Source organism: Pseudorasbora parva, chromosome 17 (genome assembly GCF_024679245.1).
Source record: "Pseudorasbora parva isolate DD20220531a chromosome 17, ASM2467924v1, whole genome shotgun sequence".
NCBI lineage: Eukaryota > Metazoa > Chordata > Actinopteri > Cypriniformes > Gobionidae > Pseudorasbora > Pseudorasbora parva.
The window spans coordinates 534,617-547,116 of NC_090188.1; the positions used below are offsets into that span (position 1 = coordinate 534,617).

Here is a 12,500-nt window from a genome sequence, read left to right on the forward strand (position 1 = left end):
GGGTCCTCCATCCATGTGGATGTTCCTTTGACACGCTCCACCTACCTAAGCATTGCTGAGACCATGTTCAGCCTTTGATGGAAACGGCAGAATGGGCGACCAACACAATATTAGGACAGTGGTCATAATGTTATGCCTGATTGGTGATAATTCAGAAGCTGCTTCATGTTGTTTGATCCATTTTGAAGAGGATGATAATTATGGGAAATAAAACATTTGAAACATTGATTCTTAATTTCTTGTAATGTCCCATGCGTGTGTGTATGAACGTCAGTAACCGTGTGTGTGTGTGTGTGTGTTTCAGTCTCGATCGACGGCGTGGAGTGGAACGATGTGAAGTTCTTCCAGCTGGCCGCCCAGTGGCCGACTCACGTCAAGCACTTCCCCGTCGGCGTGTTCGGCTACAGCAAACCCCTGTGACAGACGTGTGTGTGTGTGTGTGTGTGTGTGGTGTGTGTGTTCCGAAACCCCTGGGACATGCAGTGACCAGTTTCCCATGGAAACGTCACCGTCTTCAGTTCATTTATATCGTGTGTGTGTGTGTGCATTATACGAACAGCACTCGTAATGTTTGATGTCTACGGCTGAGTCTGAGATTTCCAGCTCATGATGACGGAGGCAAACCTCGAGCACTCTGTTGTTTCTGCTACTTTATCATTTCTGTGAAATCCTGTAGAATGGTGCATGATGGGACGCGTGTCGAGGTCTCAGCTGTGAACTGAAAGGGGTTTTTACCCCGAATGTAAAAGCGGTTCCGTGTCTTTGTGATATTTTGAGGAATTTAAAACTCTATTATGATCCCACCTTCAAAGCACACGAGCAGGGCAAACCTGTGTGTGTGTGTGTGTGTGTGTGTGTGTGTGTGTGTGTGTGTGTGTGTGTGTGTGTGTGTGTGTGTGTGTGTGTGTGTGAGAGAGAACCGGCTCATGACTGAAGCTTCCTGTCACATTACACACAGACCCGTTCATAACCAAGCCAAGAAACACGAATGATAAGCGTAGCGTTTTAATAATCGCTCTAACTCGTTTATTTATAACGATATGCAGAAGAACGCTCTATTATTCCAGCTGATGAACTCTAAAAACACTGACAGCCAATCAGAATCCACCCTGCTTTAGGAGCTCGGGGTTAAACCTCTTCCGTCCCGCCCGGGCCAAAATGACCCCAAGTCCTAGAATTATACTCTTAAACTAGAATGTTCATTTCCTGAAGAAAATGTGAGTGGTGCTTGCTGTGGCAAAACTCTGGACCCGGTTGCTAGGGTGTTGTTAAGTGGGTGCTAGGGTATTCTGGGTGGTTTGTAGGCGGTTGCTTGGATGTTCTGGGTGGTTGCTAAGGTATTTTGCGTGGTTGCTATGTGTTAGCCAGGGTGTTGTGGGTGGTTGCTAGGGTAATCTGGGTGGCTGTTAGGGCATTGCTATGGTGTTGCTAGGCAGTTGGTAGTTGTCACAGTTGGTTACTACGGAGTGTTTATAGAATTCTTCGCCTGGTTTTAACACTTAGCTAATCACTCTTAGCATGCAGCTATTCACTGCTAGTTGAAGGTGTCATGGTTACAGTGTAATCATACATTACAGTACTGAGGAATAATAATTAACTAATGATAGAAATTATGTACAATTTACTGTTATTAACTATATGTAACAAAGCGTCACCTATTTTTTTAATGCCCTAGTTTAATTTTTTCTCAGTTATTTACCTTTAAATTACTAGATTTGATCAATTAATCAATAAATGGTAATGTAAGCACATTCTCAATCTTTCAATTGCATACATCATAACCAGCTCAGCGGCTCACATTGGGTGCCTCTGCTGACCTCTTGTGGAAAAATAATAACATGACATGATATTTCATGACTCGAGTCACTGGTTGAGGAGATTTGTGCCGCCTCCACACACACACACACACACACAAACACACACACACACACACACACACACACACAAACACACACACACACGAGCTCCCCATTGTTAACCCGTGGGGTTTAATCTGGAGCCGGCCCCCCCTCTCTAACAGCTCCAGCTCTTCTGGGAAGGCTTTCCTCAAGGTTTAGGAGTGTGTTTATGGGGATTTTTGCCCATTCTTCTAGAAGCTCATTTGTGCAGTCAGGCACCCCATAATCCCCCCTCCACCAAACTTTACACTTGTCACACTGCAGTCAGGCAAGTCCCGTTCTCCTGGTGACGGCCAAACCCAGACTCGTCCATGGGATTGTCGGACTGAAGCGTGATTGGTCGCTCAGAGAACACGTCTCACTGCTCTAGAGTCCAGTGGCGGCTGCTTTACTCCACTGCATCCCACGCTCTGCATTGCTCTTGGTGATGTAAGGCTTGGATGAGCTGCTCGGCCATGGAAACCCATTCCATGAAGCTCTCTCCGCTGTTCTTGAGCTCATCTGAAGGCCACAGAAGTCTGGAGGTCTGGAGCTGTTGACTCTGCAGAAAGTTGGAGACTTCTGCGCACTGTGACCCTCAGCATGCGCTGACCCCGCTCTGGGGCATTATAGTGTGTATGTAAAGCACTTTGAGTACCCTGAAAGCTCAATATAAATGTAAGAAGTTAATTATTAGATGTCTTTATAGCTCTATATGGAGCAGATGAGCTGCTCCGCCGGGTTCTAAAGAGTTTCCCTTCAGTGTGCATTCATCAAAATCAGTTTTGGAAGCATTTTTAGGATTTTCTGTGTGTACTGAAGCATCCCTCACATTTTCTATGGGGCTCAAATTGACCCATGAGGGAAGGATGTGTAACATTTTAACATTTCACCCACTAAACTCCTCAATATACAGTGTGTGTGTTCAAGGTTCAAGTGCGACAACAGTCCCGATTGTGTCCGATGAACACTTGAGTTTCGGGTCAGATCGAGCTTCATGATGTGACAGGTGTGAGCGTGAACCTTTACATACGTGTGCATCTCACACACACACGCGTGTGTATACTTCAGCGGTGGTCATGTGACTACACGTCTAACGTCCATGAAAGCACACGTCCAGATTCACGACGGAACAACCAGGAGCATCATGGGAGATGGAGTGTGTTCATTTTCAGCACCCTTGAGTTTTAAAGGTGCAGTGTGTAGTATTTCTGTTTTCAGTGGAGTGTTTTGGTCCTGTGCACCTTTAACTCAGTTTGTTGTGCTCATGTTATTGGACTGGATTAGTGTGTGTCACACACAGTGTTTGCACTTTTACTACAGAACACGAGCACACGTGTGTGTGTGTGTGTGTGTGTGTGTGTGTGTGTGTGTGTGTGTGAACAGGGTTCCTCATCTTCAGTGTTTTGGTCCTGGAGTAAATGACACCCTTGCTTCCCACAGGTGTGTACATCATGTCCTTCACTGCAATAAATGCTCTTCTTACTCTGTCTTGTTTCTAGTCTAAATATTTAACAATTCTTAAATCAAGATGCATTTTCTAGATCAGATATTTGTTCTTGTTTTGTTGAAAATAAAATCAAAATGAGTTTTTGCTTAAAACAGGTGAAATGATCTGCCAATGGGGTGAGAAAAATAATCTGATTTCTGATTGAAATCTTGTTTCCGTCCCAAACAGAAATAAGATTATTTTGCAGATCAAGACAAAAATACTGTATAAGAAGAGCATGTTTTGCAGTGTTCCCGTGTGTGTGTGTGTGTCACTCATAAGCACACAGGACGGCGCACAATGACAGACTCTTTAATGTTACAGATGCATGTTTTACAGAATGAGTTGTGATTTTCTACCGCTGCTCCACATGCGGTTGTGTTTAATAAAAGGCTCTTGACCACAGATGTGTGTGTGTGTGTGTGTTTGTGGACACACGTGTAGAGTGCATTGATCATGACCTGGGGCTGAAGCAGCTCTTCATGGGTGTGTGTGTGTGTGTGGTCATGTGCTGGGGCTGATGAAGCTCTTCATGGGTATGGGGGTGTGTGTGTGTGTGTGTGTGGTCATGTGCTGGGGCTGATGAAGCTCTTCATGGGTATGTGTGTGTGTGTGTGGTCATGTGCTGGGGCTGATGAAGCTCTTCATGGGTATGGGTGTGTGTGTGTGTGTGTGTGTGTGTGTGTGTGTGTGTGTGTGTGTGTGTGTGTGTGTGGTCATGTGCTGGGGCTGATGAAGCTCTTCATGGGTATGGGTGGGTGTGTGTGTGTGTGTGTGGTCATGTGCTGGGGCTGATGAAGCTCTTCATGGGTGGCAGGGGTCTGATCTTGCGTCCTGCCCATCCTCCCTTCCTCTGCCAGAGGCCGCTTGAGGGCCGGATGCCCAGCCAGCGGTTTCGTCCCGCTTTCCCAATGATCCGCTTATTGTGGTCGATGTTTGACACGCGGCCCACCGTCGCAACACACGTCTCCAAAACCTGAGCAGAGGCACACACACACACCAACACCTGAGCAGTGGCACTCACACACATCATGCAGCTCACACTCAACTCATGGAACATGACACTCGCAAGGGAAGGGAGCTAGTAGCATGATGCTAATATGATTTAAAGGACAACTCCAGCGACTTTTTAAGTTTATCTTGATCGTTATATCTTTGTACGATAAAACAAACCGGATTGGTGCTTGCAAAGCAGAGTTATTACAGTTAATGCCCAGAGCCCCCCTCCGCTAAACGGCAGCTTAAGTGGCTAAACGCATCTCGTTGTCTTGTGAGGGACCTGTTCATGTTGGACAGACATTTTAATTGCATGTTGTGTCTGTTAAGCGGCTCTAGACACCCGTTACGGTTATGCCCCCAGAGCTGCCGTTTAGCTGAGGGGGGCTCTGGGCATTAACTGTGAGAACTCCGCGTGGCAAGCACCAATCCGGTTCGTTTTATCGTACAAAGATATAACGATCAAAATAAACTTAGAAATTCGCTGGAGTTGTCCTTTAACACATTACTAACATGTTAGAAAAATGAAATGCATATAATAATGTATTACATGAAACTGTAGTTTGAGGTCATGATGGGCTCACCTGGATCTGGTGTTTGGATGGCAGCTGGACGATGGCGGTGCCGTTGACCTTCCTCAGCAACACTCCACACGTGCCTGAGGACGGACACACACATCGGTCATCAGTGAGTGTGTGTGAGAGGGAGAGAGAGTGTGTGTGTGAGAGAGACTTTTACTAGAGTAGTCATCTGACTAGCGCTTTACTAGAGTAGACATCTGACTGTAGTGCTTTACTAGAGTAGACATCTGACTGTAGAGCTTTACTAGAGTAGTCATCTGACTGTAGAGCTTTACTAGAGTAGTCATCTGACTGTAATGCTTTACTAGAGTAGACATCTGACTGTAGCGCTTTACTAGAGTAGTCATCTGACTGTAGAGCTTTACTAGAGTAGTCATCTGACTGTAATGCTTTACTAGAGTAGACATCTGACTGTAGCGCTTTACTAGAGTAGTCATCTGACTGTAGAGCTTTACTAGAGTAGTCATCTGACTGTAATGCTTTACTAGAGTAGACATCTGACTGTAGAGCTTTACTAGAGTAGTCATCTGACTGTAGAGCTTTACTAGAGTAGTCATCTGACTGTAATGCTTTACTAGAGTAGACATCTGACTGTAGCGCTTTACTAGAGTAGACATCTGACTGTAGTGCTTTACTAGAGTAGTCATCTGACTGTAGCGCTTTACTAGAGTAGACATCTGACTGTAGTGCTTTACTAGAGTAGACATCTGACTGTAGAGCTTTACTAGAGTAGTCATCTGACTGTAGTGCTTTACTAGAGCAGACATCTGACTGTACTGCTTTACTAGAGTAGACATCTGACTGTAGTGCTTTACTAGAGTAGTCATCTGACTGTAGTGCTTTACTAGAGTAGACATCTGACTGTAGTGCTTTACTAGAGTAGACATCTGACTGTAGTGCTTTACTAGAGTAGTCATCTGACTGTAGTGCTTTACTAGAGTAGTCATCTGACTGTAGTCTTTTACTAGAGTAGACATCTGACTGTAGTGCTTTACTAGAGTAGACATCTGACTGTAGTGCTTTACTAGAGTAGACATCTGACTGTAGTGCTTTACTAGAGTAGACATCTGACTGTAGTCTTTTACTAGAGTAGACATCTGACTGTAGTGCTTTACTAGAGTAGTCATCTGACTGTAGCGCTTTACTAGAGTAGTCATCTGACTGTAGCGCTTTACTAGAGTAGACATCTGACTGTAGTGCTTTACTAGAGTAGACATCTGACTGTAGTGCTTTACTAGAGTAGACATCTGACTGTAGAGCTTTACTAGAGTAGTCATCTGACTGTAGTGCTTTACTAGAGTAGACATCTGACTGTAATGCTTTACTAGAGTAGACATCTGACTGTAGTGCTTTACTAGAGTAGTCATCAGACTGTAGTGCTTTACTAGAGTAGACATCTGACTGTAGTGCTTTACTAGAGTAGACATCTGACTGTAGTGCTTTACTAGAGTAGTCATCAGACTGTAGTGCTTTACTAGAGTAGACATCTGACTGTAGTGCTTTACTAGAGTAGACATCTGACTGTAATGCTTTACTAGAGTAGACATCTGACTGTAGTGCTTTACTAGAGTAGACATCTGACTGTAATGCTTTACTAGAGTAGACATCTGACTGTAGTGCTTTACTAGAGTAGTCATCAGACTGTAGTGCTTTACTAGAGTAGACATCTGACTGTAGTGCTTTACTAGAGTAGACATCTGACTGTAGTGCTTTACTAGAGTAGTCATCAGACTGTAGTGCTTTACTAGAGTAGTCATCTGACTGTAGTGCTTTACTAGAGTAGACATCTGACTGTAATGCTTTACTAGAGTAGACATCTGACTGTAGTGCTTTACTAGAGTAGTCATCAGACTGTAGTGCTTTACTAGAGTAGACATCTGACTGTAGTGCTTTACTAGAGTAGACATCTGACTGTAGTGCTTTACTAGAGTAGTCATCAGACTGTAGTGCTTTACTAGAGTAGACATCTGACTGTAGTGCTTTACTAGAGTAGACATCTGACTGTAGTCTTTTACTAGAGTAGACATCTGACTGTAGTGCTTTACTAGAGTAGTCATCTGACTGTAGCGCTTTACTAGAGTAGTCATCTGACTGTAGTGCTTTACTAGAGTAGACATCTGACTGTAGTGCTTTACTAGAGTAGACATCTGACTGTAGTGCTTTACTAGAGTAGACATCTGACTGTAGAGCTTTACTAGAGTAGTCATCTGACTGTAGTGCTTTACTAGAGTAGACATCTGACTGTAGTGCTTTACTAGAGTAGACATCTGACTGTAGTGCTTTACTAGAGTAGTCATCAGACTGTAGTGCTTTACTAGAGTAGACATCTGACTGTAGTGCTTTACTAGAGTAGACATCTGACTGTAGTGCTTTACTAGAGTAGACATCTGACTGTAGAGCTTTACTAGAGTAGTCATCTGACTGTAGTGCTTTACTAGAGTAGACATCTGACTGTAATGCTTTACTAGAGTAGACATCTGACTGTAGCGCTTTACTAGAGTAGACATCTGACTGTAGTGCTTTACTAGAGTAGTCATCTGACTGTAGCGCTTTACTAGAGTAGACATCTGACTGTAGTGCTTTACTAGAGTAGACATCTGACTGTAGAGCTTTACTAGAGTAGTCATCTGACTGTAGTGCTTTACTAGAGCAGACATCTGACTGTACTGCTTTACTAGAGTAGACATCTGACTGTAGTGCTTTACTAGAGTAGTCATCTGACTGTAGTGCTTTACTAGAGTAGACATCTGACTGTAGTGCTTTACTAGAGTAGTCATCTGACTGTAGTGCTTTACTAGAGTAGTCATCTGACTGTAGTGCTTTACTAGAGTAGTCATCTGACTGTAGTGCTTTACTAGAGTAGTCATCTGACTGTAGCGCTTTACTAGAGTAGACATCTGAGTGTAGTGCTTTACTAGAGTAGTCATCTGACTGTAGCGCTTTACTAGAGTAGACATCTGAGTGTAGTGCTTTACTAGAGTAGTCATCTGACTGTAATGCTTTACTAGAGTAGACATCTGACTGCGGTGCTTTACTAGAGTGGTCATCTGACTGCGGTGCTTTACTAGAGTAGTCATCTGACTGTAGAGCTTTACTAGAGTAGACATCTGACTGTAGTGCTTTACTAGAGTAGACATCTGACTGCGGTGCTTTACTAGAGTAGTCATCTGACTGTGGTGCTTTACTAGAGTAGTCATCTGACTGTAGTGCTTTACTAGAGTAGTCATCTGACTGCGGTGCTTTACTAGAGTAGTCATCTGACTGCGGTGCTTTACTAGAGTAGTCATCTGACTGCGGTGCTTTACTAGAGTAGACATCTGACTGTAGTGCTTTACTAGAGTAGTCATCTGACTGTAATGCTTTACTAGAGTAGACATCTGACTGTAGTGCTTTACTAGAGTAGACATCTGACTGTAGTGCTTTACTAGAGTAGTCATCTGACTGTAATGCTTTACTAGAGTAGACATCTGACTGTAGTGCTTTACTAGAGTAGACATCTGACTGTAGTGCTTTACTAGAGTAGACATCTGACTGTAGCGCTTTACTAGAGTAGTCATCTGACTGTAATGCTTTACTAGAGTAGACATCTGACTGTCGTGCTTTACTAGAGTAGACATCTGACTGTAGTGCTTTACTAGAGTAGACATCTGACTGTAGCGCTTTACTAGAGTAGTCATCTGACTGTAGTGCTTTACTAGAGTAGACATCTGACTGTAATGCTTTACTAGAGTAGACATCTGACTGTAGCGCTTTACTAGAGTAGTCATCTGACTGTAGTGCTTTACTAGAGTAGACATCTGACTGTAGTGCTTTACTAGAGTAGACATCTGACTGTAGTGCTTTACTAGAGTAGTCATCTGACTGTAATGCTTTACTAGAGTAGACATCTGACTGTAGTGCTTTACTAGAGTAGACATCTGACTGTAGTGCTTTACTAGAGTAGTCATCTGACTGTAGTGCTTTACTAGAGTAGACATCTGACTGTAGCGCTTTACTAGAGTAGTCATCTGACTGTAGCGCTTTACTAGAGTAGACATCTGACTGTAGTGCTTTACTAGAGTAGACATCTGACTGTAGTGCTTTACTAGAGTAGACATCTGACTGTAGTGCTTTACTAGAGTAGACATCTGACTGTAGTGCTTTACTAGAGTAGACATCTGACTGTAGTGCTTTACTAGAGTAGTCATCTGACTGTAGTGCTTTACTAGAGTAGACATCTGACTGTAGTGCTTTACTAGAGTAGTCATCTGACTGTAGCGCTTTACTAGAGTAGACATCTGACTGTAGTGCTTTACTAGAGTAGACATCTGACTGTAGTGCTTTACTAGAGTAGACATCTGACTGTAGCGCTTTACTAGAGTAGTCATCTGACTGTAGCGCTTTACTAGAGTAGTCATCTGACTGTAATGCTTTACTAGAGTAGACATCTGACTGTAGTGCTTTACTAGAGTAGACATCTGACTGTAGTGCTTTACTAGAGTAGTCATCTGACTGTAATGCTTTACTAGAGTAGACATCTGACTGTAGTGCTTTACTAGAGTAGACATCTGACTGTAGTGCTTTACTAGAGTAGTCATCTGACTGTAATGCTTTACTAGAGTAGACATCTGACTGTAGTGCTTTACTAGAGTAGACATCTGACTGTAGTGCTTTACTAGAGTAGACATCTGACTGTAGTGCTTTACTAGAGTAGACATCTGACTGTAGCGCTTTACTAGAGTAGTCATCTGACTGTAGTGCTTTACTAGAGTAGACATCTGACTGTAATGCTTTACTAGAGTAGACATCTGACTGTAGTGCTTTACTAGAGTAGTCATCTGACTGTAGTGCTTTACTAGAGTAGTCATCTGACTGTAGTGCTTTACTAGAGTAGTCATCTGACTGTAGTGCTTTACTAGAGTAGTCATCTGACTGTAATGCTTTACTAGAGTAGACATCTGACTGTAGTGCTTTACTAGAGTAGTCATCTGACTGTAGTGCTTTACTAGAGTAGACATCTGACTGTAATGCTTTACTAGAGTAGACATCTGACTGTAGTGCTTTACTAGAGTAGACATCTGACTGTAGTGCTTTACTAGAGTAGACATCTGACTGTAGAGCTTTACTAGAGTAGTCATCTGACTGTAGTGCTTTACTAGAGTAGTCATCTGACTGTAGTGCTTTACTAGAGTAGACATCTGACTGTAGTGCTTTACTAGAGCAGACATCTGACTGTACTGCTTTACTAGAGTAGACATCTGACTGTAGTGCTTTACTAGAGTAGACATCTGACTGTAATGCTTTACTAGAGTAGACATCTGACTGTAGTGCTTTACTAGAGTAGACATCTGACTGTAGTGCTTTACTAGAGTAGACATCTGACTGTAGAGCTTTACTAGAGTAGTCATCTGACTGTACTGCTTTACTAGAGTAGTCATCTGACTGTAGTGCTTTACTAGAGTAGACATCTGACTGTAGTGCTTTACTAGAGTAGTCATCTGACTGTAGTGCTTTACTAGAGTAGACATCAGACTGTAGTGCTTTACTAGAGTAGACATCTGACTGTAGTGCTTTACTAGAGTAGTCATCTGACTGTAGTGCTTTACTAGAGTAGACATCTGACTGTAGTGCTTTACTAGAGCAGACATCTGACTGTACTGCTTTACTAGAGTAGACATCTGACTGTAGCGCTTTACTAGAGTAGACATCTGACTGTAGAGCTTTACTAGAGTAGACATCTGACTGTAGCGCTTTACTAGAGTAGACATCTGACTGTAGCGCTTTACTAGAGTAGTCATCTGACTGTAGAGCTTTACTAGAGTAGACATCTGACTGTAGTGCTTTACTAGAGTAGTCATCTGACTGTAGAGCTTTACTAGAGTAGACATCTGACTGTAGTGCTTTACTAGAGTAGTCATCTGACTGTAGCGCTTTACTAGAGTAGTCATCTGACTGTAGCGCTTTACTAGAGTAGTCATCTGACTGTAGAGCTTTACTAGAGTAGACATCTGACTGTAGAGCTTTACTAGAGTAGTCATCTGACTGTACTGCTTTACTAGAGTAGACATCTGACTGTAGCGCTTTACTAGAGTAGTCATCTGACTGTAGCGCTTTACTAGAGTAGTCATCTGACTGTAGCGCTTTACTAGAGTAGACATCTGACTGTAGTGCTTTACTAGAGTAGTCATCTGACTGTACTGCTTTACTAGAGTAGACATCTGACTGTAATGCTTTACTAGAGTAGACATCTGACTGTAGTGCTTTACTAGAGTAGTCATCTGACTGTAGTGCTTTACTAGAGTAGACATCTGACTGTAGTGCTTTACTAGAGTAGTCATCTGACTGTAGTGCTTTACTAGAGTAGACATCTGACTGTAATGCTTTACTAGAGTAGACATCTGACTGTAGTGCTTTACTAGAGTAGACATCTGACTGTAGTGCTTTACTAGAGTAGTCATCTGACTGTAATGCTTTACTAGAGTAGTCATCTGACTGTAGTGCTTTACTAGAGTAGACATCTGACTGTAGTGCTTTACTAGAGTAGTCATCTGACTGTAGTGCTTTACTAGAGTAGTCATCTGACTGTAATGCTTTACTAGAGTAGACATCTGACTGTAGTGCTTTACTAGAGTAGTCATCTGACTGTAGTGCTTTACTAGAGTAGACATCTGACTGTAGTGCTTTACTAGAGTGGTCATCTGACTGTAATGCTTTACTAGAGTAGACATCTGACTGTAGTGCTTTACTAGAGTAGACATCTGACTGCAGTGCTTTACTAGAGTAGACATCTGACTGCGGTGCTTTACTAGAGTAGTCATCTGACTGTAATGCTTTACTAGAGTAGACATCTGACTGTAATGCTTTACTAGAGTAGACATCTGACTGTAGTGCTTTACTAGAGTAGTCATCTGACTGTAGTGCTTTACTAGAGTAGTCATCTGACTGTAATGCTTTACTAGAGTAGACATCTGACTGTAGTGCTTTACTAGAGTAGACATCTGACTGCAGTGCTTTACTAGAGTAGACATCTGACTGCGGTGCTTTACTAGAGTAGTCATCTGACTGTAATGCTTTACTAGAGTAGACATCTGACTGTAGTGCTTTACTAGAGTAGTCATCTGACTGTAGTGCTTTACTAGAGTAGACATCTGACTGCAGCGCTTTACTAGAGTAGTCATCTGACTGTAGTGCTTTACTAGAGTAGACATCTGACTGCAGCGCTTTACTAGAGTAGTCATCTGACTGTAGTGCTTTACTAGAGTAGTCATCTGACTGTAGTGCTTTACTAGAGTAGACATCTGACTGTAGTGCTTTACTAGAGTAGACATCTGACTGTAATGCTTTACTAGAGTAGACATCTGACTGTAGTGCTTTACTAGAGTAGACATCTGACTGTAGTGCTTTACTAGAGTAGTCATCTGACTGTAGTGCTTTACTAGAGTAGTCATCTGACTGTAGTGCTTTACTAGAGTAGACATCTGACTGTAGTGCTTTACTAGAGTAGACATCTGACTGCGGTGCTTTACTAGAGTAGTCATCTGACTGTGGTGCTTTACTAGAGTAGACATCTGACTGTAG

The 12,500-nt window shown here is 42.7% G+C and overlaps 2 protein-coding genes across 3 annotated transcripts in view; one reads left to right on the forward strand and one right to left on the reverse strand.

The window, feature by feature from the left end:
• Positions 1-3,769, forward strand: part of zmp:0000000755 (phosphofurin acidic cluster sorting protein 1) — a 54,459-nt gene extending 50,690 nt beyond the window's left edge. For both annotated transcript variants that reach the window (XM_067421258.1, XM_067421259.1), the window contains one exon: positions 305-3,769. In XM_067421258.1, coding sequence (XP_067277359.1) covers positions 305-420 — 116 coding nt within the window. In that variant the 3' untranslated portion in view covers positions 421-3,769. The remainder of the gene's footprint in view (positions 1-304) is intronic.
• mrpl2 (mitochondrial ribosomal protein L2) overlaps positions 3,663-12,500 on the reverse strand; it is a 15,140-nt gene continuing 6,302 nt past the window's right edge. The window contains exons 6-7 of the mRNA XM_067421276.1: positions 4,947-5,020; positions 3,663-4,342 (exon numbers count right to left, since the gene is read on the reverse strand). Of these exons, the coding sequence (XP_067277377.1) occupies positions 4,145-4,342; positions 4,947-5,020 (272 nt within the window). The 3' untranslated portion in view covers positions 3,663-4,144. The remainder of the gene's footprint in view (positions 4,343-4,946; positions 5,021-12,500) is intronic.